Source organism: Stegostoma tigrinum, chromosome 23 (genome assembly GCF_030684315.1).
Source record: "Stegostoma tigrinum isolate sSteTig4 chromosome 23, sSteTig4.hap1, whole genome shotgun sequence".
NCBI classification, from domain to species: domain Eukaryota; kingdom Metazoa; phylum Chordata; class Chondrichthyes; order Orectolobiformes; family Stegostomatidae; genus Stegostoma; species Stegostoma tigrinum.
The window spans coordinates 2209944-2236756 of record NC_081376.1 but is presented as its reverse complement, the minus strand read 5'-3'; the positions used below and the strand labels follow the sequence as shown (position 1 = coordinate 2236756).

The window sequence follows — 26813 nt, the reverse complement described above, 5'->3', positions numbered from 1 at the left end:
CTCCACACAGACAGTCGCCCGAGGCTGGAATTGAACCTGCGTCCCCGGTGCTGTGAGGCTGCAGTGCTAACCACTGAGCCACCGTGAACAATGAGAAGAGGCTAAGCTGGACAAGTAGCTTGTGCATCTTGATCAAAAACAAAGTTGTTCGAAAAGCTCAGCAGGTCTGGCAGCATCTGTGAAGGGGTGACCCGAAACGTTAACTGGTCCCTTCTTCACAGATGCTGCCAGACCTGCTGAGCTCTTCCAGCGACTTTGTTTTTGCTCCTGATTTAACAACCTTTCGGTTTTTGTTGTTTATCTTGATTCTTGTAGTTGCAGTTAAGAAGACAGTCAAACTGACGGATGATGTAGTAAAACAGCAATACATTTACGGTACTTAAGCTTGCGTTTGCAATGAAGAGTCACCCATGTGCCTTCAGCAGCTTTTGTCTTTTTTTCATTCCCCTCCCATCATGTACACTGTGAAGGGTAGATCCGGGCCGACTTGTTCTGGTGGAGATCTGCGATTTCCTGCTGGAAATCCCGAGGGGTCCCGGGAGTGACGGGTATGTTTGCTGTTGGCTTCTCGAGCAGGGCATCGTCAGGCACAGTGCGTACACATTAAGGCAAGCAATGGAGAGTTCTGTCTCAGTGACAGATACCTTCCACTGAAACTCCCCAAAATTGACACTTAGTCTATTTTTGGCAAATTTCAGCTCTTTGTCATGAATCATCGATCAGGCAACAGGGAGTTCAGGTCCACGGACCACCCGAGGGGGCCACTCGACAGATCTGGGGGTGGGCAAAGTTGAGGCGCTGTTTTCCAACATAGTAATTCCAATCTCTTCTCCTCTCATCAGGCAATTTTATGCCTGGTTCACAGTCACAGACTAAACGCAGCTTTCCTGTGTTTGGCACACAGCTCCCCACATCTGCTTTGTCAGGTCGATAATCCTGTCTCACGTGGTCCCAGTTCTTCTTTATATTTGTTTCCCAGCTGGAACCGATGTGAGGCCAGATTCTCAGTGCACAGCTGGATCAGAACAGATAAAATGGCTTTAAAGGTGAGTGTCGAGTTTCTAACATTTCCAGCTGTACAGTTGAACGACTTATTGACTGCACCGTGTCCCTCAACCCGTTTGTTAAGGCAGTTGTTAGATAGGCACTGCGAGATGCATTCCGCATGAAACTCCTTCTTCCACTCACTGTAACAAAGTGCAGTTTCGTTTACTGCTAAAAACAAGAGTGTGGAAGTGATTGTTTCAAAATAAAACTGAAATTCAATCAAAAGAACCAAAAAAAGGCGAATAAGTATCTGAAAATGGAAATATTTGTCAAAGTTAACCAGCAGACTGAATAGTTTAATTGTTATATTACTTGGTGAGAGTTTTCAACTTTAAAATACAATAGGATTTACAACTGAGTGTGTTTTTAAAATACTTATGGTTGGGGGGTGTCTCTGGCTAGGCTGGCAGTTACTGCCCATCCCTAGCTGTCCAGAGGGTGGTTAAGAGTTAATCACATTGTTGTGGGTCTGGAGTCAGACCCACATGTAGGCCAGACCAGATAAAGGTGGAAGACTTCCTTCCCTGAAGGACATTATAATGCTCAGGATATAGCTTTAAATAAAATTAGTATGTAGATGACATTTAATCTTTTCTAAAAGAAAATTCATATTGATGTGGTAAGGTCAGAATTTATTGTCCTGCAGAAGATGGCCAAGATCAGCAATGAAACAGCAACATATTTCCAAATTTTGATGGAGACTGGCTTGGAGGGTGTCTTGGGTGATGTTCCCATGCATCTTCTACCTTTCTCTTTCTCGGTGGTAGAGATCACAAGTTTACAAGCTGTTATCTAGGGAACCTTGGTGAGTCATTGTGGTGGAACTTGTGGATGGTTGTACACAGTTGTCACTATGTATCGGTGATGGAGGGAGTGGATATTTGTAAATGTGGTGCCAATCAGTTGGGATGTTTTGACCTGAATGGTGTCAATATTCTTGAATGTTGAAGCTGTACTCATCAGAGCAAGAGACGATTATTCCATCACACTCCCGACTTGTGCCTTGTAGATGGTGGACAGAGTCTGGAGAGTCAGGAGGTGAGTTATTCACCGCAGTATTTCAAGTGTCTTACCTGCAGCTGCAGGATATTAAAGAGAATTATGCTAGATTCAAAGTGATACCTTAAATCACTATTTTTCATCCAGAGCCCTATCCTGATCTCTCTGCTGTAGTACATATAGTTCTGCATCACCTTTGGAGGTATTTTGATGTTCCTATCTAGTAAAAGGTAGTACGTTAGAGCAGCTGACATAAATAGTGGAAGTATCGTGATCTGAGAGGAGGATAGTGAGAGACTTCAAGAGGACATAGGCTGGTGGAATAGGCAGAGACGTAGCAGACCAAGTTTAATGTAGAGAAGTGTGAATGGAAGGTAAGGAAGAACTAGACTAGAGAGGGTGTAGGAGCAAAGAGCCTGGAGGGGTATACCCCATCCTGGGCGTTGGCAAGGCTGGGTCTTAAAGTGGTAAAGATGATGAATAGGACCTTTCTAAATTGTAGCATGGAGCTGTAAAGATCTACAGCACAGAAAAAAAGGCCATCAAGTCCACACTGGTCAAAAACAGCCAATTAACTTGTGTGTATCATGAAAATAAGGGAATCTTATAAAGAATTGTTCTGGACTGAGCTGGAGAATTATGTCCATCTCTGGCCTCTCACTTACGGAAGGGTGGGATGTTAGAGAAGGTGCAGAAAAGATTCACAAGAGAGGTTCAGGGGAGAGAGATTTCAGATGGTGAAGCTTAGGCTGTTCTCTTAGAGCTCAGATGGAAGAGAGATTTGATTGATGTACTTAACACCCCCAGGGGCTTGAACAGAGTAGCTAAGGAGTAACTGTTCTGATTGACTTTACATGTAGGGGATACTGAATTAAAGCAATTGGCAAAAGAACCAAAGGCAGCGTCAAGAACATTTACACAGTGGGTGTTTCTGATCTGCTACACACTGCCTGAGAGTGAGGTGGAGGCAGATTTAATCATCGTTTTCAAAACAGAATTAGGTCATTATGTGCAGAGAAGATATTTATGGCGCTGCAGAGAAAGGACACAAGAGTAGAACTATATTGAAATCTTCTTGCAGGGGGCTAGTATAAACATGATAGATCAAATCACACCTTCCTGTGCAGTAATCCTTCCATAATGCTATGATCTGACGACTGGTCATGCCTGGAAAATGCCAAAATGTGCATGCATGTGACTATGAAAACAAAGGTTTGAGTAATCGATATAAAGAAAAGAAGAAAATAGTTATACTTCAGCTTTGATGATTTTTTCAGCCAATGAAGTACTTCACTTGAAATATGGTCATTGTTGTCATGAAGGAAATATGGCTGACATTTGTGCCCAGAAAATTCTCTCAGATATCAGTTCAGTGATGACCAGGCAACCATGAGCAGGAATGTAGTCAAATGAGATTGACAATATCTGAGACATGTTAGAGAGTCACAGGGGGCTACAGTGCACAAAAAAGCCCTTCAGCTCATCAAGGTTGCAATTGTCAAAAACAAGCATCCAGCTATTTTAATCCCATTCTTCCAGCACTTGGCCCAAAGTCCTGTCTGCCTTGGCATCACAAGTACATATCTAAATACATCCTAAATGGACATCAGTTTATTCTGTATATTAAAGAGTTCAAAGTTCATGATAATTTACAAGAATGGTTCTTTGAATGAGCAACTTCAGTTATGAGGATTGATTGTACTTCTTCGAGAGAAGAAGGCTAAATGTTATAGGGTTTCTGCCTCCATCACTCTAACAGGCAGTGAGTTCCAGATTCCCATCACCTTCAGGTGAAAAAGCATTTCTCACAAACCCAACACTTCCTGCCTCTTACCTTAAATCTATGCCACCAGCCATTGATCACTCCAGAAAGAGGAACAGTTTTTTCCTGTCTATCCTATCTATGTGCGTCATAATTTTTAATGTCTCAATCATGATCAAACTGAATCTCAAACAGGATCAACTGAAGGTGTGGGACATCATATCCAAATTTTGAGACAATTAGGGAAGGTTGGCCACCCTGTGAATACAGAGGCACGTTTTAATGACAACAAGCCAACTCTCACTCACTCTGGCACTGGGTTGGTCAGTCCAGATTTCATGAGAATAAATTGAGAGGAGATCTGATACAGGCTTACAAAATCATGAATAGGCTGAAAAGAGTGGATAGGGAGAAGTTGTTCTTGCTCAATAAAAGCAAGAAGAACATTTCTGAAGAAGGGCCCAGACCCAAAGCATCAGCTTTCCTGCTCCTCAGATGCTGCTTGGCCTGCTGTATTCATTCAGCTCTACACCTTGTTATCTCAGATTTTCCAGCATCGGCAGTTCCTACTATCTCTCCTCAAGAATAAGAGTACATAGATTTAAAGTGATGTGCAAATGAAGCAAGGGTGATGTGAGAACACACTTTCATAGAGTGAGTGGGTGCACTGCCTGGAAGTGTGGTGGGGGCAGGTTCAGTTGAGGCATTCAAGAGAGCATTGTCTGCTTATTTGTATAGAGCAAGGAGGTCCTGGCACACAGCAGTAATGTTACTACCTGTAGAGCCAGGAGACCTGGGTCCAAGTCCCACTTGCTCCATAGGCATGTAGTAACAGCTTGATCAGAAAATAGTATACAAGACTATGGGGAGAAAGCAGGAGACTAGCTCTAGGTAATGGACCCAGTGCAGGCACATTCAGCTGAATGGAGTTCTTGTGCCCGATAGCAATGCAGCTGTCAAATCCATTGCTAATCTTCCTAAACCTATTTAATTACAACGATTTTCTGTAATGAACAGTTTTGTTGTTTGCTGTTTATAGTTTGCTCAGATTAATACAAATTCACGTTTATTTGATTCAATCTTTGTCAAAATCTCCCGTCACCTCTCATTTCCACTGAAGGCAGACTCTTAAACATAAGCATTTAAAATATGCATTGATAGGCTATTCAATCAAGGGGACATCACAGCCCAGACAAAGACTGTCCACAGTCAATAACCACATATGCACACTTCTATATATACAAAAACTATATATATATTATACACACACACATATTGGGCAATTTCTGCATAAGAATCATTTCACAGTGTAACACAGTGTGAACTTTAGTGCTGATTTATGACTGCTTAAATGCCACATTGTTCAACAATTTCATTTGGCTTCTGGAAGGTAACAAATTATTGAAGCATGAATTGCTGTGAGGCAGAAGCTAAATCCCTGAATGGGATAATCAATGTAGAATTCTGTAGCCATGTCTGCTCAGCTGAGAATGACACCAAGGTTCCCCTAAGGGTTCAGTATAAGGTTATAGTCAGTGTCAGTAGTTTTACATCAGTGAAGCTGAATCCTGCTGAGGATATGAATATATTCAAATATTATCTCAGACATTGATTTGACGACTTACAATCATAGTGCACATCAATACTTCCCAAGATTTTCTTGAACATTTCTCGTTCAATGCAGATTTGAAAATATTTATCCTGAGGCAAATTAGAACTTAATATATTCATTGTCATCAAACATCTATACACTTACGTTAATATACAGATTAAAAAACTAAACTGAATAGCTATAAATATTGCAAATATCTTTAAGTAACAAGGTACCAGACTTATCAATATTAATTCAATTGATTGACTTCCAGTAAATGTTAACACAAAATATAATCAATCCAATTTTCATTTACAACCTGTGGTTATAGACTCTTCCGTATATTAAATGGCTTCCAGATTGTAACCTTACACATTGTAAAATATTAAACATGCTACAAATTACATATCGTACACTATTAGATATAACACAGATTAAACATGACACTGTTCTGTGTAAATTACCACAACCTGCCTTTTAAGTTGGCTACTTATTACAACATATCAGGCACTCAATTACTGAAACAATTATTTAAACTTTATTGCATGTATCAACCCAAATAAAGTCCCTCAAATAAGCAATTTAAGCTTCACAAATCAACTTATTTATTCGTTGATGAAGGGTGAAATTTAGCTATGACTGCAGCAAACAGCATCGTTCTTCGGGTATTCCCACGTTTTGATTCTTGTACGGTGTAGTTCTCTGGAGTTCTGCTGTCAAAGAATCCCAAAGTTGAATTCTTACAGGCTTTTATGTCTTGTTAGGTTAATGGTGAGTCATTATTTATGAAACTTCTGAAGTCACCAAATCTGTAGCTTGCTATTTTAAAAAAAAATAGTCGTAGTTTCTCTGTCACTTGGTACATTCAGTGTTACCTGCTAACTGTCTGTCCCATGATAGACATTAACTCCTTAAATTCTTCTGCAGGGAAATCATTTATCCTTGTGAAAGAAGACAGCCATTTCTCAAACAGTTGTTAAAATGATTTGTTATGTAGCTTCGACCCATTTTTATTGTGAAGGGGTGAATAATTGAGATATTGAAATATTTTAGTTTGTTATCCTTTATCTTAGGAAATAGTTAATTCCAGAAAGAGATTGCTTAAATCTCTCAATCCATGAACAGTTTCTAAAGTTCTGACAATACGTATTATGCATTGAGAGTGCAGTTCTATGGTCCAGTAGAACCAAGGTGACTTTTACATTGTACAACATTACACATCGGTACTGACCTGTTAAGGGGGCCATTAAAGCGTGCTGTCAGCCTTTACTAACATCTGCCTCACTGAGCCTCCTAGTGGAAGCCTGGGTGGTGTTAGGACTAATCAGGGAAAGGCAGTGCTATGTGGAAAGAAAACAGCTTCCAGGACTCCAGTTATATTCCTGGTGCATACTTGGCCCTTTTATAATTACAAATGATACTTTGCTGTTGACTGACTGTGGCCCAGGTAGCTAGTACCACTCCTTTTAGTGAGCCAGCAAACCTCCATTTGGAAATGAGGGACTCCTCTGGGTCTGCCTTGCCCTGAACATCCTCCAAGCCCTGATTATGAGTTACCCTCCACCCCCACTCTCCTCCTTCCCCTGCTCACAGGTTGTGCTCTCCTGCTGCTGAATTCCCACCTCTGCCAGTTGAACAGCCCCAACCATGTATACCTGGCACAGTGGTGAACCTTAGGACAAGGAGGCTTGGAGCTTCATCTTTCCAGAATTACCAGGACTATCATACTAACCCCAATATTTACACACACTATCCCCACCTTTGCCTGTTAAAGTCAGTGCCATGACAGAGGGCAGCCTGGTCTCTGAAATTGTTGCACTCAGTGCTGAGAGCTGAAGCCTGTGTGGTGCCTAAGCAGAAAATGAGGAGATGTCCCTCCAGCTTATGCTGGTCTTTGCTGGGAGACTGCATCAAGCCTGCAACAGAAATTTTAGCAAGAGAGAATGATGATGCTTTGAAATAGAAAGTGACTGAAAGGTAGGTATCAATTCTGGAGACAGAACAGAACAGTCACACGGTCTGTATTGGGTCTTGGCAATGTGGAGAAGCCCTCTACTTTCATCACTCCCCATCTCCACCAGTATCTTGTTCCATGAATTTGTTCTCCAGAGAGCTGAGCTTTTTTTTTGCTATTAAGATCTATCAGCAACACATATGCTTCATCTACTCCCTTTGTCTTAAGGTAGCATGGTCGTTCAGTGGTTAGCACTGCTAACTCACAGCACTAGGGTCCAATTTCCACTCTCGGGTTCAGTCTGTGTGGAGTTTGAGTACATTCCCCCGTGTCTATGTAGGTTTCCTCGGGGTGGTGTAGTTTCCTCCCACAGTTCAAAATGTGCAGGTTAGGTGGATTGGCCATGCTAAATTGCCCATAGTGTCCAAGGACTTGCAGGCAATGTGGTTTACCCATGGGAAATGCAGGGATAGGATGGATGGAATGCTGTGTGGATTTGATGGGTAAATGGCCTGCTGCCATACTGGGAGGATTCTATTTTCTAGAATACCTTCTCCATTTGTTCCCCTCTCTCCCCTTTCTCTTCCTACATAAACTCATCACTTTTCCAGCCCTGTTCAATTCAGGAACAGAGTCATATTGGGCTTATTGTTAATTCTGTCTCTCCTCTTCACAGATGCTGCCTAAAGTGCTGCATTTTTTTTTCAACACTTTTTGTTTTTAGTCCAGATCTTCAGCATTTATGGTATTTCACTTTAGGCAATGATGTGTGTATATTTGCGTATTTAAACTGAAATGGATTTTTTGATTATATGTTGTTAACCTTTCTGTTTGTGGCCAGTTTGAAGCCGTGTGTCCTGAGGGCCTGTGTCCTGGTTGGAATGTGACACTAAAAGGTGAACCAAGCCTAGAAGCAAAAAGGTAATGTGGGAAAACGTGAAGTCATTAATTTTGAAACGGAGAACAAAATAACAGATGAGAAAAACCAAAGAAGGTCGCTATACAAGGGGATGTGGGGTTACTTGTGCACAATTATAGAAAGCTAGCACACAGGGGCAGCAGGGAATCAGGAAGGATAACGGAAGGGCCAACAGGCCCTTATAATATGAAAGTAGGGAACCATTACTGCAACTGTGCAATGTGATGGTGAGGCCACATCTGGAGCACTGCAAATAGTTTTGATTCCTTTATTTAAGGGAAGATATCATTTCATTGGAGGCAGTAGAGAGAAAGTTCACTCAGTTAATTCCTGGTGGGGAGGGATTGTCTCATGAGCAAAGGTTTAACAGCTGAGAACTCTACTCACTGGAGTTAGAACACTGAGAGGTGATCGTGTCGATATATATAGGATTCTTAAGGGCCTTGACAGGGTAAATGCTGAGAAGATTTTACCCCTCATGGGTGTGTCTAGGACTATTTGGCATGGTATCAGAATAAAGGGGGTGACAGTTTAAGACTGAGATGAGGAGGAATTTCTTCCCTCAGAAGGTCAAGTGTCTTTGGAACTCCTTGTCACAGAGAACTGGGGGAGCAGATTCACTGTGTACACTTAAAGCTGAGATAGATAGATTCTTGATCAGGGTTATGGGAAAAACACAGAAGAGTGGAAGCAAAGTGTGTTGAATCAGCCATGATCCTATTGAATGCCAAGCAGGCTCAAGGAGATGAATGGCCTACTGCTATTCCTGTTTCTTATGGTCTTAACAGTGTGCTATCTGCTACAATCACCATAGATTATAATAGATGGCATTAACCTATGTTGCCTCGAAGTGAAGGGAACCCAATCTATACCATGACAGAGAACCTTGTTCACACATCAGCAGGAATTCAAAGTTATTCTGTAGATGAGCTGAGCTTTCCACCCCGGAGCTTGATTCTGAAGTGTGCATGTATAGATCCAAGCAGACCAAGCTCAGCTCCTCCTTGCCCCTCTACACTTGCTCTCTGTGGCCCATTGTTGAGCTGCACACAACTGAAGAGGGTGAAAGATTGAGGATATGCAGGAATGTAACATTGAGGTTAAAATAAGGTGGAATGTGGTCTTACTGAATGATACAGAGGGCCAAGTGGCCTACTCTTGCTTCTCGTCCATACGTGTTCATATCCCTATTTTGACCTCCTTGTCTTTTCATCTGTGTGCTATCATGAGATTTATGTCAATACTGACATCAGTAAAAGAGAGGACAGCAGTTGAGAGCGAGCATGTGAGGAGAGAGGTCTCAGACCCTACATGAGGGAGTTCTATTTGAGATCCTACAACATACAGGTGTAAATAAAAAAGTGTTACTATAGATATGGAGATGAAGCATCTGATTTAATGATGAGAGTACCCTTACAGACAGCGGAGTTACAGATACCCACAGCTCAAGATACTCTGGACTGGAATCTCAATGTATAGGCAGCAGGCTTGCGCAAGATAAAACCATCTGTATATTTTGTCATTCTCTGTTCCAATTGAGAGCCGGAAGGAGCGGGGATCCAAAGGTGACCTTCCAGCCATTTTAATATCCATAGAGCTTGAAGCACTGAATATCAGCCTAGTTTTCAGAGATAGGATGAAGGGGGAAGTGTACTTTCAAGTAGTGGGTGACAGAGCTAAATACCACACAGATACAATGTACAAAACAGAGTTTTATACAACCAGGTGGCCACTCCACTCTCTGGTGAGTGATCAGGAACATAAGTATCTCGAAGGGTTAGACAGTGGTAACATTTTATAGAATTCTATTCGCTCTAACACCAGATGCATGTGTGATCTGCAGCTGTACAGGGCCCTGGTGAGACTGAACCTGGAGTATTGCGTGCAGTTTTGGTCTCCAAATTTGAGGAAGGACATTCTTGCTATTGAGGGAGTTCATGAGGTCAATTCCCGGAATGGTGGGACTATCATATGTTGAAAGATTGGAGCGACTGGGCTTGTATGCACATGAGTTTAGAAGGATGAGAGGGGATCTGATTGAGATATATAAGATTATTAAGGGATTGGACGCTCTGGAGGCAGGAAGCATGTTTCCGCTGATGGGTGAGTCCAGAACCAGAGGACACAGTTTAAAAATAAGGGGTAGGCCTTTTAGAACAGAGTTGAGGAAAAACATCTTCACCCAGAGAGTGGTGGATATATGGAATGCTCTGCCCCAGAAGGCAGGAACAGGATACTGATTGTGGATGATCAGCCATGATCATAATGAATGATGGTGCTGGCTCGAAGGGCCGAATGGCCTATTCCTACACCTATTGTCTATGTCTATTGATCTGGAGTTACTATGGCATGTCTCTGTATGTACATGCTGAGCAGATATTCATGGCACAAAGACATAGTTAATCCTTTGCTCCTTAGACCACGTAAGTCCTTACCTTGACAATTCTAATTCATCTCGTTAATCACTCATGGGACTTCCAGTGCAACGCGGTACATCAAAAGTTCTCCTGAGGAGCTAGAATCCTTTAATTTTGTGTCGGGAGGTGGATGGCAGTTTTTGTTGTTGGCTGTTTAGTGGGCACACTGGTGGAATTGGAATGAATGTCACAACATGTAAAGAAACCATACAGAGAGGAACCAGGCACCAATATTGCCCACTGCTGATGCCTTGGCCCCATATCATGTATTACCTCCTTGGATGGTCTGTCAGAGGGAGTATCAAGATGTTATATTACATCAATATCAAGGCTCCTGGGCCTGTCCACTCCAGACTGACCACTTCCTCCCTTCATTTTCTGATGAAGGGTCTAGGCCTGAAATGTCAGCTTTTGTGCTCCTGAGATGCTGCTTGGCCAGCTGTGTTCATCCAGCTTCGCACTTTGTTATCTTGGATTCTTCAGCATCTGCAGTTCCCATTATCTCATGACAACCTTGTTCAACTGTCGCACCTCTGCGTACTGACCTACAGTGAGTCTCAGTTCGATCAATAGCACCATTTGAAAATTCTCATCCTTGCTTTCACACTGTTTTCTGGTTTCACTTCCTCCCTATCTCTGTATCTTCCTCCTGTCCTCAACTACTCTAAGAAATATGCTTTCTTCCAAGCCTGGTCTCCTTCACATTCCCAAGTTTAATGTTCCAACTTTGGCAATTGAGCCTTTCATCATTGCTCTGGAGTTCTAGAATTCTGTCCCTAAATATTTCCCAACCTCCACCTCTACCTTTTCCTTTGGGGAGCTCGCTAAAACCCATCTTCGCTTTGTTCTAATGAGGTAATGGAGTGCCAGCTTTGAGAATTGCTCATCTTAAATATCTGGAATGTTTTTTCGGCAGGAAAGGTATTTTAAAAATAACAAGATCTGCAGGAAATCTTAGTACCACTATTTTAATAATACAAGGCTATTCCAGTTACCAGTGGAGGCAAGGTTCAGACAGTGTATTATTGAAATGCAAGAACAGTATCTATCTCATTGCCTCCCTCTTAATATTACCCCTTTCTGTCTGTTTTATCCCACTTTCTTTATCATCCTCTATTATTAGCTTCTTCCCTTCCAGGCTTTCCATTTGCTTGTCTTACTCCATTAAACAGAGTAAATTTCATGCTTTTGCTCAAAGATGTTAAATGGAGTGTTAACCATTCTCAATCAATTACCTTTACATTTTGACAAATTTATTGAATTTGAATGGGTAAGGAATGTTGCAAACAAAACGTTAACATTCAGTGCTAAGGTGTGAATGTAGGGAAGGGAGTCAAACTGAAAGACACAGACAGTGGCTCCATGAAAGACAGCAGTCACCTGTTGACACTACATCTAAAAATTGACAGCATTGCCTGTTCTTCAATAATTGTAGAAAGGCTTGTTTATAGCCTTATGCAAAGACACAGGATGTTGTTTGGGACATGCTGTTATTTAAGAGACTTGCCAAGAATGCCCAACCTAACAGCAACAATGGATCGAAGTTGAAGCATTCAGGAAATGAGACCAAATGCTGGAATCCGCAGTAGGTCAGGCAGTGCCTGTGGAGAAAGAGGGACTGTTAACGTCTCTGATCGATGACCTTTTATCTGGAGCAGAAGTTGAAACCAATATGCAGGGTCAAGCTCAGCATCACCCAGTATAATAACTTCACCACCAAGAGACTAAGTGCCTCATTTATAAATGTTACAGCTAATTGATTTGCTGAATGCCTCCACTCTCTTATCCTGTATATATTTTTGAATTCACTGATGCTCAGTACAAGAATTGATGGCATTCTAACTGTAAACATTTCATTGAAAAACACATTACTAACTCATTCCAACACTTAGTGTAAGAATTTCCCAATAAACAGTAGCAATGTGGCTCTGATGAAAGAATATTAACTTGGAGGCGAGTAGGAGATGGGTTGGGGTGCTTGCTGAGCAGCTTTGAGACTGGGGAACCCAGAGTGTGAAGTTCCTGCCTCTGTGTCACATTAACGCTGCTGTCTGGTTACCATGCCTGGGAGAACCCCCTTCAGAGAAGTGGCAGGGAAGATGGTAAGAGGAGGGGTGAGGATCAATCAGGATGGTATCAAGTAGTTTCCTTCTATAACAGGATCTAATTTCTGAGCAGGAAACTTGCCTTTACAGACTGCCACTTGTTAATGCCTTGTTAACACCATCCTTATCCGAACTTTAATCATAATCTTAAATCTAACACTTATCCTAACCCTAATGCAGCTCGAATCCTAACTCTAACCTTGACCTTAGCCCTAAGACTAATCTTAAACCTGACCGTAACCATAAATCTGGCTCTAAGCCTGACCCTAACCCCAACCATAACCCTAAATCTAAACCCAACCCTAACTTTTACCCTAGCCATAGCCCTAAACCGGAACCTAATCTAAACCCTAACTCTAAACCTCACCCTAATGCTCTTCACCCCATTGCCCCAATTAACCCCAACCCACAGGTAAGAAAGTGGCAGCCCCTGTTGGGTGGAAAATGTCCTCGATCTGCCCCAGTCAAAGAACAAAGAACAATACAGCCATGCAGTCTTCTAAGCCTGTGTTGACATATTTTGTCCTTTTGTAGTAAAACTTTATTCATTTACAGGATCCGTATCCCTCTATTCCCTTCCTACTCATGTATTTGTCCAGGTGCTTCTTGAATGTTGCTCTTGTGGTCGCTTCCAGCACCTTCTCTGGCAACACATTCCAGGCACTCTCTATCCTTTGTGTGAAAAACTTGCCTCACATATCTTTTTTAAACTTCTCACCTCATACCTTGAACCCCAGTCCCCTAGTAATTGACCTCTCCACCCTCTGAAAAAGCCTCATACTTTCCACTCTATACATCCCATTCACAATCTTATAAACTTCTATCAGGTGCCCCCTCAACCTCCTGCATTCCAATGAAAACAAACCCAGTCTATCCAACCTTTCATCATAGCTAAACTCCTCCATACCAGGCAACATCCTGGTGAACCTTTTCTGTATCCTCTCCAAAGCATCCTTCTGCTAGTGTGGTGACCAGAGCTGAATGCAATATTGCAAGTCCGAAGTTCTGTAAAGCTGAAGCATAACTTGCCTACCCTTATACTCAATGCTGCTTCCAATGAGAGAAGCATTCCATAAGTCTTTTTTTACTATCCCATCTAGCAGTGCTGCTATCTTCAGTGATCTGTGGACCTGCACACCCAGGTCTTTCTGCATATCAGTACTCCTAAGGGTTCTGCCGTTCACTGTATAGTCTCCACCTACATTTGATCTTTCAAAATGCACCACCTCACATTTGTCCGAATTAAACTCCATCTTCCATTTTACTGCCCATGCCTCCAACTGATCTGTATCCTCTGATAATCCTCCTCACTATCTGCAACTGCACCAATCTGTATATCATCTGCAGACTCACTAATTAGACCAGGCACATTTTCTTCCAAATTGTTTATGTAGCTCATGAACAGCAGAGGTCCCAGCACTGATCCCTGTGGAACACCAACAGTCACAGCCCCCATTCCAAAAAGCATCCTTCCACAGCTATTCTCTGTCTCCTATGACTAAGCCAGTTCCGTATCCACCTTGCCAGCTCACCCCGGATACCATGTGACTTCACCTTTTGTGCCAGTCTGCCAATGGGACTTTGTCAAAGGTTCAATGAAGTCCATGTAGACAGCACCAACCACTTTTCCCTCATCAATCATCTTCATCACGCCCTCAAGAAACTTAATCAAGTTAGTGAGGCACAACATCCCCTGCACAAACCATGATGTCCATTGCTACTAATTCATTTGCTTTTAAATGGACATTGATCTTGTCACAGAGAATCTTTTCCAATAATTTAATTACCACGAACGAGTCTCCAAAGAGGATACAGACATGGGTGATCTGGGTCATTGTGGCGTAGAGTGGAGTATGTGACAGTGGAGCTGACCACCAAGGCCACAACATTGCATTGCCTCTAAACTCCCGTTCCCAAAATTTGCTCCTGAAGGTCACCCACCTTATCTGCTTCCCCAGGACTGTGGCAATGCCATGTTATCAACTAGGGCTCAGTCTCTGAGGCTGTACGACTTTCCACAATGGATACCAGCCTCTGTTTGACCAGCAGCTTAGGGTGGAGCAACATATCATTGTCCCAGGAAGTGAGACAAGGTAAAGCCCACAGGTGACCACGCAAGTGCCTGATTGGCACAAGGTCAAGTAAGCATTTCCTTCTTGTTGTTAGTGTGAGGTATGCCCACAGGCCCAGGAGGAGTACCAGGCCCAGGACAGAAACAAGTCCAGAACAGGCACAGCCTAGGAATAGAAAGAGCCTAGGAATTGCTCCCTCGCAGCACCTGGGAGCCATTCCACCCTTGAGAGACTGTGTGGAATTTGCATGTTCTCCCTCTGTCTGCATGGGTTTCCTCTAGGTGCTCCTCCCACACTCCAAAGATGTGCAGGTTAGGTGGATTGGCCATGCTAAGTTACCCATAGAGTCCAGGATCATACAGGTTAAGTGGATCAGGGTTACACGGATAGTGTAGTGCACTGGGTCTGGGTCAAATACTGTTCGGAGGGTTGGTGCAGACATCATGGGCTGAATGTAGAGATTCTATGATTCTAAAATAATGGAACAGAAACAAGCCAAGGTGCAGCAACAGGGCACCGAGGAAGAGGAGCACTGACCTGTGGGGGGAGGCCAAATCCACTGGGCTCCCCAGGATGGGTCAATGCCATGGGTGGACGAGAGTCTTCCAGTCCCTAATTTGCATAGGAACATAGCACTTCGAGTCTGTTCCATCAATGAAGTCATAGCTGATCTGTGACCTAACTCTATATACCTGCCTTTGACTCATACCCCTTCATACTTTTGCTTACCAAAAATGTGTCTGTCTTTGAATTAAAATTAACATTTGATCCAGCATCCATTGCTGTTTGTGGAATACAGTTCCAAACTTTCAATCTATTTAACTTCATGCTAAGTGCCCTTTTTAGGTCCAAAATGGATAACCTTGTACATACATACAGTGAACTCTATCTGCCACAGCTGTGCCCATTTATTTAGCCATTGCAGTGAATGTTATGCTACTGTTGACATTGCTGGTTGAAAAGCCAATTTCAAAATTTATTGCTTCATGGTTTATTGAAATTCTTTTGCCTGAATTCCTTTCGGTAGTTGCTGATGGGAGCATTCAGAGTGGGAGACCTTGATTTTTTCATTAACCTGCAGTGGAGGGATGTTTAAATTGTCTTTCTCAGAGCTGTGACCCTCACAACACAGGACTTCAAGCAATAGGATGACAGACCATTAATGCAGGCTAAGATTATTGCTAATTTTTAACCACAATTCCTGTGAAACCTTGAAAGGGGAAAATGCAAATATGTCCTGTCGACACTGCCATCTTTTTAAGCCATTATGTTCATGCTACATGATACTCATAGGAGATTATACATTCACTTTATGTAGTATAAAAATCTCTACAGTGCAGAAAGAGGCCATTTGGCCCATCAAGTCTGTACCAACCTTCCACCCAGACCCACCCCCTATGCTATAACCCTGTATTTCCCAAGGTTAAACCACTAACCTGTACATCTTTGGAAGCCCACGCAGACACAGGGCAAATGTGCAAATTCCAGACAGAGTCACCTCAGAGTGGAGTTGAACCTAGGGCCCTGGCGCTGTGAGGCAGCAGTGCTAACTGCTGAGCCAACATGCCATATATACCTGCCCCCTTTGAAGCTTGTTTCACACGTCATCAGGTCTGACTAAGCCCAGAGTCCCTCTCTCTCCAGGCAATCCACTGAACTTACATTTGCCGTCAACCTTTGGCTGGGTGACCATTTAAAATAAAAACATGCATATTGTAATGAATATTACGTCTGTTCATAGGAGCTGTGGGCATGACAATTGTTGCAGAGGCTTTGAGATGGACCAGATGTCAGATCTCACTCATAAAGGTATAGAGTTATAGAGCATGGAAACAGACCCTTTGGTCCAACCAGTCTATTTCCTCTCCTTGTGTCCCTGAGTTGTGAAAGGGAATATGAGTCACAGCTGTCCAACCAACTTACGTCGCTATGGGGGCTGGATCTGAAGGGACTGCCCAACCAAGTTGAATAGCTTATGAACTTTCACAGCCAAAAGTTTCCAATGAATTATAACCATCAGTGCCCATGGAAACATGCATTAACAGCAAAGTGATGACAAAGGAAGAACAAGAGCAGAATGAAAATTGATGAGGAAAAGAAGAATGATACAATTTGTCCTTAATGAATGAGGTGGCCCATTGAAGAGAAAATTGAATTTAATACAGGTGTTTTCTCTGCTGATAGGTTTGAAATCAATTTTGTATGTGACAGTACTGAAGAAATAGCATTCCATTTTAACCCACGCTTTACTGAGTCATCGCTGGTGTGTAATTCCTACCTGGCCAACAAGTGGGGTGAGGAGGAACGAGTCACATCATGTCCGCTTGAAGTTGAGGAACCATTCCAGGTAAGTCATCGGATGTTTCACGCATTATCGATTTTGAAAAGATGTCACTTTTGCAGCTTCAGTTTTGCTGTGACTTATTCTAGGGAGGGCCGTTTGTTCAACTCTCCCAGGCCAAAGATTATAGTGCCTTCACCTCTGCTGATAATATGGTGGGGTTCAGCTCTGAATTTTGTTATTGTGGTGGTTAAGAAAGGTCAGGTATATCCTTCATGACATTAGAGAGATTGCTGAAGCACTGATGTCTTTTAACGAGATTTTTCATTCAACTTTAAGATTAAGCTGAAAGTCTAAACAGTAGCACATGTATTCAGCATCTCTGCATCATGTGATCTTATTCATCACTTCAGAAGTGGTTTAATATTAATGTATTTGAGTATTAATTCTTTATGCTACATGAACATAAGTGGATCTCAACTCTGATCCTAATGCTGTGTTGAATCAATTGGTCTATTCATAGAGTTGACTGAAATAATAATAAGAAAATGGGCCATTCCATCCAATCAGGCCACACTGACTTCATGCAGCAATGTCCTGTTTTCCTGAACCTGCTCCCTTCGATCACGCCTGTCCTTCAACCAATATTGGCATCAGTGCTTAATTTCCTCAAAGTCAATACTATTCAATTATCATCTTCGTTCAAAGGTGGTGGACGCAGAGTTTATGAATAATTTTCGGCGTTCTTGATAATCAAGGGCTTGTTTAAAGGTAATGAGATTGGGTAGGTCAGAATATTGTGGATTAATCACATCAGGCAGAATCTTATCGAATGGGGGAGCAGTCTCAAGAAGCTGAATGACCTACACCTGTTTTAATCAGACGGATTAGAGAAAAGAAACTTTTGCATTTATGTGGCATATTTCAGGATCTCAAGGTATCTTAACTCCCTCCACAGCCAATAACATACATTGAAATATAGTAACTTTTTGGATTTAGGAAATACACCAGCCAATCTCAACACATCTCCAACAAACAGCAGTCTGGTAGTGGGATCAGGAACAAATCAGACATTTCTGGAAAAGCTCAGCAGGACTAGCAGCATCTGTGAAGAAAAATCAGAGTTAACATTTCGGGTTCGGTGACCTTTCCTCAGAACCAGACCGGAAATGTTAACTCTGACTTTTCTTCACACATGCTGCCAGAGCAGCTGGGCTTTTCCAGCAACTTCTGTTTTTGTTCCTGATTTACAGCATCCATAGTTCTTTCGGTTTTTAGTTGGTAGTGGGATCATCTACTTTGTAAGTTCGTTGAGGGATGAAATCCACCGTCACAGCCCCACTCCCGTTCTTATTCAAAAAACTTCCCTGGGTTCTTCAAACTCCTTGTGAGAAAATAGTTTAATCAGAGTTGCATGCAAGTTTTCTGGTTCCTTTAAATCCAGTAGGGATCAGCGCAGATTCTAACATAATCCTATTTTAAATGAACAACAGACTACCTCTGTGGCAACAAGCTTCAGTAGAGATGTGGTGCGGTGATGTTGGACTGTCTTTTGCAAGTGAACATTAGATGAGAGCCTGGAGAGAATGCTGTTCTCACAGCTCCCCATTTTACCCCCTCAGGGAACCTCCTGATTTCTTCATGAATTCCTCTTAGCAGACCATGTACTGTCACAGAACAGCTCCGCTGTATAGAACAGCCCTGTAAGAGGGCAGCATCTCGCCACAGTGAAGATCTGTAAACCCAACAGAAACAGAACAGGAGGGACAAATGTCCAGGGCATTTTACATGTGCTGCCAAAAATAAATGCAGTAATCACTTTTATATTAACAGAGTGATCCTAGCATAAGAGCAGGGCTCACAATCTTCTCTAAGAGGCTTACACTGACAGCCTTGGACAATCACACTCTTTAAACACTGAGTTCCTGTCAATGGTTCTTGAAGCAGCTGAACTGCCTGCAACACATGGTAGACTATGAGCATACTGGATATATATTCTATGCCATGTGGCCATATTTTTGTAGCATCTATGTACTTCTGCCCCTTTTCCTTATCCATAGGATAGAGAAGTACTCCTGCAGGGAATGTCTGTAATTGGAAATGTCATGATGAATATGGTATTTTCCCAGACAGCTGGGACCTTATTGCCACCTCTACTAGGTGTGCTCCTGTTTGAGGCAGTTCAGTGCTACCAATCCTCCTTTGTCTTTGGCCCACCTAGTGACTTACAGTGGAAGATACACCATAGAATCATAGATTCCTTACAGTGTAGAAGCAGGCCATTCAGCCCATTGTGTCCACACTGACCCTCTGAAGAGCATTCCACCTGCACAGACACAGGGAGAATGTACAAACTCCACACAGGTGCCTGAGAGTGAAGTGGAACCCAGGCCACTAGTGTTGTGAGGCGGCAGTGCTAACCACTGAGCCACCATACTGCCCACTGTAGCAGCTACAGAGGAGCGGATTCTGACATAACAAAAAGATTGAATTGAAGACACGAATTAAATTCAATTAATAAACCTGGAATTGAAAGCTTGTCTCAGTAACTATGGTCATTTGGCATTCAATACCATTTGTTTCACTCATGTCCTTTAGGGAAGGAAATCTGTTCTCCCCACTCGGTCCATGAGATTGTAAGAATAGGAGTAGGCCATTTTGGTCTTTGAGCCCGCCCACCATTCTAGGTCTGGCTGACATACGACCAGAATCATATGGAGTGAGTGACTCTTACCCCTGCAATAGTCTAGCCCCTGCAATACCCTAGGGAAAAGAGACAAATGTTAGCCTTTCCAGTCATACCGATATCCAAAAAAAGAATAAATTAAAAGTTGTTACAAAGGGGATGTTAAATGAAATTAACTCCTGATAGTCACTCTACAATGAACAAGTAACAACTTATTTATCTAACTCTAATAGTTAACAAATTAATAGGATGACTAACAAACTGAACAATTCCCCTTAACTAATAACTATTCCCAAATAAAACAAAATTCTAATGGAATGCTGTTATAATAGATATATGTCCCACTTATATAAACCAAATTCATTAAAAAAAAACTTAATCTCTTGAAATTAGAGCCAGGATAAGTCTTCTGGAATGTTCTTTACATTCTCCACTGCAATCCAGCCAGGAACATCTTTTTCTGTGAGGAATATTAGCTATTATTGTATTAGCTAAGAGCTGTAATACCTTTATTTGGATGGTGCTTACTCTGAAAGCTTAGAGATTTCTGTGAGAGCAGTAATTCTTTCTTTTATAGCTCAGAGACTTTCTCTTGACAGATGACAGTTGATTCTCACACCAATTTTCAAATACTCTCATCCTTTATATCCTTCATGATCTATTAATTTCTTAGAGTAGGATTGCTCCAAGATTGTCAAAATCAACAGATTTAAATGCAATTGGGCTTTAGTATCTAGGGTTAAATTCAAAAATATGTTTTCCTGCTAAAAATGCTACACTGGCTGCTAACATTATAGCCTTTTCATACAATGTTTCAATTTCAAGAACACTCTATACATCTGCTGCCGCCTGCAGACATTTATTTTAAACCTCCAAACCTAGAAAACACGTCATCTTTTAAAGGGACCATGCACACTTCCCCACTATCATTTTACAAACATCAAATTCTTACATCCTGCCTTGCAATTCACAAATACTCCACCCAACCTCACCAAAATAAACTTTGTATTCTAGCCAAGCAAATCATCACAGCATCCGAAAAGATTGAGAAAATTCTCATTCAGTTGATAAATGGAACGTGTCCATGTTCATTTCAATGATCCTTTCTGTGAAATATGTGCTAATGACAAACAGAAAATTCAGACTTGGCATTATAAATCTTTTTTAACCACTACTCTGCTAGTGTTTCCCACAGCCTCGCAAGTAACTGGGCAGGAATGTTTTCCTGCTTTCTGTCGAAAAACCCTTTCCATATCTGAGCCCTGGCCATACTTTCTGATGTCCACCCATATGTACAATCCTCCCAGAGGCAGCTGCATTAGCATGCTGCCACTGGGAACCCCATACTATGCATTAAGAATCCACCCCAGTGCCTCAAAGTGGCCACACACTCACTGTGTCCCATAGGTCACAGCAACAGTGTTCATTGACTTCAGGCCTTCCACGAGCAGTGAGGCATAAACAGACCAGGGAATGTCAACACCCTGCAAAGCAATCATTCAGTATGAAATTGTGAGTTTCCATTTTGCTTCGAATGTTGTCACAGTGCCCCTTAGGTGGTCTGCCTAATTATTTTTCGTGATTTATTTAAATAGGAGATGAAACTCATAGCCCTGTGACTCAGCAGCCTGATGACAACTGAGAAACTCATGACTGTCTTCAGATGTTTCAAGATTGTCACAATGTTATCATTAAAGATGATTGTTATCATCTGTATGATCATTGATATGGATTAGTGTCTTCTGCCTATTCTATATCAATCACATTATGGATATACGTGGAAAGACTGCCACCTTGCTACAGATGAAAGCCTTTCACACCAAGCATTCATAACAATAAATTAAAGCCAGCCATGGAGCCTGTGATTTTAAGCACCAACAATTGTCCTGGAACAAGCTGATCATTCCTCCTTCATCTTCAGTTCTCTGCCCAATGGCAGGTTTGACCCATGGCCTCAGAGACCCACACTGCAGATAGTGGAACCAGAAGAGGGATCAGATCCCCTGGTGTTGGGACCCAGTCTGATCCACATTGGCCATTCAGCCAACTGAGCTAACCGGTCTACACCGGAGGAGTTGGAGCTGCTGTAGCAACATACACAACATCACAGTGGCTCAGTGGCTAATACTGCTGCCTCACAGTGCCAGGGACCCAGGTTTGATTCCACCCTTGGGCATCTGTCTGTGTGGAGTTTAAACATTCTTTCTGTGTCTATATGAATTTCTGCCACGTACTCTGGTTTCTTCTCACTCCAAAGATGTGCAGGTGGGGTGGATTGGCAATGCTAAATTGTGCACGGTGTCCAGGGAAGTGGATTAATCATGGGATATGCAGAGTTAGGTGGCTTGGTCTTATTGGGATGCTCTTCAGAGGGCTGGTGTGAGTTTGATGGGTTGAACGGCCTGCTTCTGCACTGAACGGATTCTATGATCACTGGAAGCTGTACATATAAGAGGCTCCACATGCCCTTCCATCACTTGGTTGACCATGAACCTGTCCCTTACTGCCTGCTGTTGGTCATTATTGGAAGGATTAACGGCTGATCCTTAACCTGTTTGGTCAGATTCTGAATTTGATGTCCTTGTCCATTGAGTCCTGAAGTGGGTCTTGAACATGGAGGTTCTGGTTTAGAGGCCGAGACATGACTTATTGCCCCACAAGACCTGATCCATCAGTTTATAAACAGCTTCATTTATTTCAATTTGCTCATTGAGGACAGTTAGGTTAAAGAAACAGGCAAGGTGCCACACTAAATATCACAACCATGCTGTTAATGACCTGTGACCATCACAATGAGTGATCTAAAAGTTACTGAAATGAGGCCTTCAATGGTGACAGGTATTTCCTGTCAATCACTGCCACAGCTTATTAAACAATAAAACGCCAGATTTCAACTATGTTAAATGCATTGCAAAATTCCCTGTGTTACCCATAACAACACATCATTGAAAAAGAGACATTTATTATTTCCTACAAACAGAAAGGCTACAAACACCTATCAAGTCTATTAGCATCTTGGAGAGCCGGGGACCAGACGGCATATTTTCAGAATAAAGGAGTGCCAAATGAAGACTGAGATGAGGGGGAATTTCGTCTCACAGAGGATAGTGATCCTTTGGAACTCCTTGTCACAGAGAGCTGTAGGGGTAGAGTCATTTTATATTTTTGAAGCTGAGTTAGATAGATTCTTGATCAGTAGAAGAATCAAGCATTATGTGGGAAAGACAGGAAAGTAGACATGAGGAATATCAGATCAGCTATGATCACATTGAACGATGAAGCATGCTCAAGGGGCTGAATGGCCTATCCCTGTTGCTATTTATTAGAGTTTAACATGTTCCTGTAGAGATTCAAAAGTGAAAGTTCAAGGTGAGATTGTTCATGAGAATTAGCAAGTTCAGGTGGAATTGTTGCTAGAAAGAATTGAACCACATAATATGGGCCGTGCCATTACATGATGTTATTGGGGTAGTGGGCATGGTCAATTAATTAACAGAAGTCAGTAGCTCAGATATATTTCAATTTTCCAGAAGCCCCTTTCTATCGTTACATATACAGAATTACAAAGAAAGACCATTGGGCCCATCTCATCCATACCTGTCTTCTTCAGGCCTGATTTTTAACGCCAACAGATGGAAATCCTCCATGGTGAGCTAGCTGTGAAGGCCCAGTGTTTCAGTCCCAGTAGTCATTAGTATTTGGTGGATCTGTGCCCCACTGAAAAGCAGGGGCTAGAAGGAGGATGCCAGCCCATGGGAATTCCAAAGATTCCACGCAGTACCTGACAGATCATTCCTGCTCCACACCTATCCTCAGAAAAGTTGGATACCTTGGCCTAGCTCATTTAGGCACTCTGGAAATTCTCATTAGTTCTGGCCATCAGGGTTTCATTATCTTGGACTTTCCCAAATTCTGAGCTAAAGATTTGCCATAGCATCTTTGACATCAAATGTCTGAATGTAAAGTGTGTTCTCTATCTGCCTTATTTTGGGGGCTAAACAGCGTCTCAGGGCTTAACACTGCTGCCTTACAGCACGAGGGACCCAGGTTCAATTCCACTCATGGGCAACTGTCTGCATGGAGTTTGCATGTTCTCCCAATGTCTGTGTAAGTTTCCTCCTGATGCTCTGGTTGGTTCCCATGGTCCAAAGATGTGTAAGTTAGGTGGATTGGCCGTGGTAAAATGTCCATAGGGTCCAGAGATGTGTAGAGTAGGTGGATGAGCCATGTGAGATGTGGGGTTAATGGAATGGTTCTGAAAGGGTTGGTGTAGAATCAGTGGGCTGAATGGCCTGTTTCCACACTGTAGGGTTTCTATCTCATACATACTTTGAGATTAGTAATTATGGAGGCACTGGCAAAGAGACATTGGGAAGGCAATGTCTGTTCGAACTGTTATTTTAATGATTCATACTTACACAGAGAAGACTGGGTTAAAATCAAGCCTTTTGACTTTGTCAGATAAATTCAGTGTACATTATTATATTTCAAGCTCCAATCTTAATTAATATGAGCTAATATTCTTAGCTTTAAGATGTTCACCTATTTTATTCTGTTTATATGCCAGGTTGATATTTATTCTGATGAGGAATATTTTCACGTGTTGCTTGATGGGACTGCTGTTTGTCAGTTCAAACATCGCATCGAGGAACTCAATTCCATCACCAAGGTGCAGGTGCTGCATGATATCAATGTTTCCTCAGTAGAACTTACCAAAAAACCCTTTTGGTAATTGTTATGGAAAAGCCAGCAATGAAGAGATGTTGACATCAAACTAAACAGAGATGTGGAAAGCCGGACCATGGTTACCACAGTTTTTCATAAAAAGGAAAAACTTTATAATGAACTGTCAAGTCTTAATGAAAAATTGTGTCGAAACAAGATCCGATTATATTGATCCATAAGACGACAGTGACCTACTTCAAAAGATCAAAAAACTCCAATGGCTTAGTTGCGTTGTTCACTGAAACCTTACACTTAAATTTACGACTTGCACTGGCATAACTAAAATATTCAAACAACAAACTGGGATGGAGAGAAAATAGCTCTTTTAGAGGTAGAGAAAATGAAATACAACAAGTTATTAGTAAAATAATTGATAGAGTTTGTGAATTTGATTACACGTTGATCATTGCACATGTTGCTATGAGATTTTCTTTCACATATTAGTTAGAAACAGTTTCTTATCATTATCTTAAATGTGATTCTTCACAGTATGTTGTGTATAATAATCAACATGTATCTCAATAATATAAGGGAACATTATTGATTTAATTTTAACCCATGTAGAGATTAAATTCAATCATGAGTGTGGAACTCACTCACACGGGCAGTGCTTTTTTTTATCTTAGAGAAGGTGACAGACGTAGTCTGTTCTTGTCTCTTCAAGGTTTCAATGTGGTGATGGTATTCCTGCTGCATGCAAAATGGAAATAGAGATTGAATTATTAAATATTGTAGGTGCAGGCATGTTTTTTGAAGAAACCGTGACTGTTCTATTTACCAAACAACCCCCAGTGAACAATGGCATGGATTATATGCCAGGTGAATGAATGCAAGATGCTTTCATACCAACAACCTGCTTTACAAGAAACACCCCTTGTAATGGTTTCATCTTTCCATTAAAATAACATCTGGGATCTTAGTGAAGCTGCTAATAGGATAAGTCCTTTTTGGTGCATTCTCATCCACTTATGACTGAGGACATGCTGGCCAACTTCAGGAGTTTGTATTTGGCAAATTCAATTTTTTCTGAATTTGAAACTAGGTTCAGGTTGTGGCTGGATAGTTCTCGTCTGTGAACTGAAACTGAAACTGAAACTTCACTAGGGCTGTACACCAGTGCAAGCTCCTAACATCACCACATCACCATCCCACATACACAAGAGTCATACCTTCATGCAGATGTTCAGCACGGAAACAGATCCTTTGGTCCAACTCCTCCATTGCTAACCAGGTCTCCTAAATTAATGCAATCTCATTTGATAGAATTTAGTCAACATCCAACTAAATCCTTTCTATTCATAACAACTATCCAGATGTCTTTTAAATGTTGTCATTATACCCGCCTCCACCTCTTGCTCTGTTAGGTCATTCCAAACACACACCACCCTCTGAGTGAAAAAGTTGCCCCTTCAGTCCCCTTTAATATATTTCCCCACTTATCTTATATCTATGCCCTCTAGTTTTGAACTCCCCTACCCTGGGAAAAAGACTTTGGATATTCACCCTATCCATTCCCCTCATGATTTTATAAACCTCTATAACGTCACCCCTTAAGCTGCAATGCTCCAGAGAAAAAAAGCCCCAGCCTGTTCAGCTTCTCTTTATAACTTAAACCCTCCATCCCTGGTGACATCCTTGTAAACCTTTACTGCACCCTTTCAAGTTTAACAACACATCTGCTATAGCAGGCAGACCAGAATTGAATGCAGTGTTCCACAGTTGTCTAACCAATATCTTGAACAGCCACGACATGACGTCCCAACTCCAATACTCAATGCACTGACCAATAAAGGCAAGCACACCAAACGCCTTCTTCACTATCCTGTCTGCCTGCAACTCCACTTTTGAGAAAGTATGAACCTGTCCCCCAAGGTCTCTTTGTTTGACAACATTCCCAGGATTCTTCCTTTAACTGAATTATCAAAAGCCTTGGTGGAACACTTAACATTTCAGAAAACCTCATGGATTATTCACAACCAAAATTTGGCATGAATTAGAAAACACTTTCCAGATTACCTTGCCTTGTAGGCTTCACATATACTGATACACCAGTTCATAGAATCCCTACATTGTGCAAACAGGCCCTTCTGCCCAACAAGTCCACCCAGACCCTCAGACATCACATGCAGATGCATCCCCCTATAACCCACCTAATCTATGCATCCCTGAATATCAATCCACTTATCCTGCACATCTGTGGACTGTGGGAGGAAACTGGAGCAAGCCCATGCAGACACAGGGAGAATGTGCAAACT

At 41.9% G+C, this 26813-nt stretch overlaps 1 protein-coding gene across 2 annotated transcripts; it reads left to right on the top strand.

The window, feature by feature from the left end:
* The first annotated feature begins 437 nt into the window (after positions 1 to 437).
* Positions 438 to 25154, top strand: grifin (galectin-related inter-fiber protein). 2 transcript variants are annotated; one of them, XM_048552690.2, is made up of 5 exons: positions 438 to 548; positions 980 to 1046; positions 8195 to 8274; positions 17051 to 17213; positions 24401 to 25154. In XM_048552690.2, the coding sequence occupies exons 2-5, from the start codon at positions 1035 to 1037 to the stop codon at positions 24563 to 24565; spliced, it is 420 nt and encodes a 139-aa protein (XP_048408647.1). In that variant the 5' UTR covers positions 438 to 548; positions 980 to 1034; the 3' UTR covers positions 24566 to 25154. The 2 variants fall into 2 exon arrangements, with proteins under 2 accessions (XP_048408647.1, XP_059510199.1); XM_059654216.1 differs by lacking the exon at positions 438 to 548 and having other exon boundaries at positions 715 to 1046.
* The last annotated feature ends 1659 nt before the right edge of the window (positions 25155 to 26813 follow it).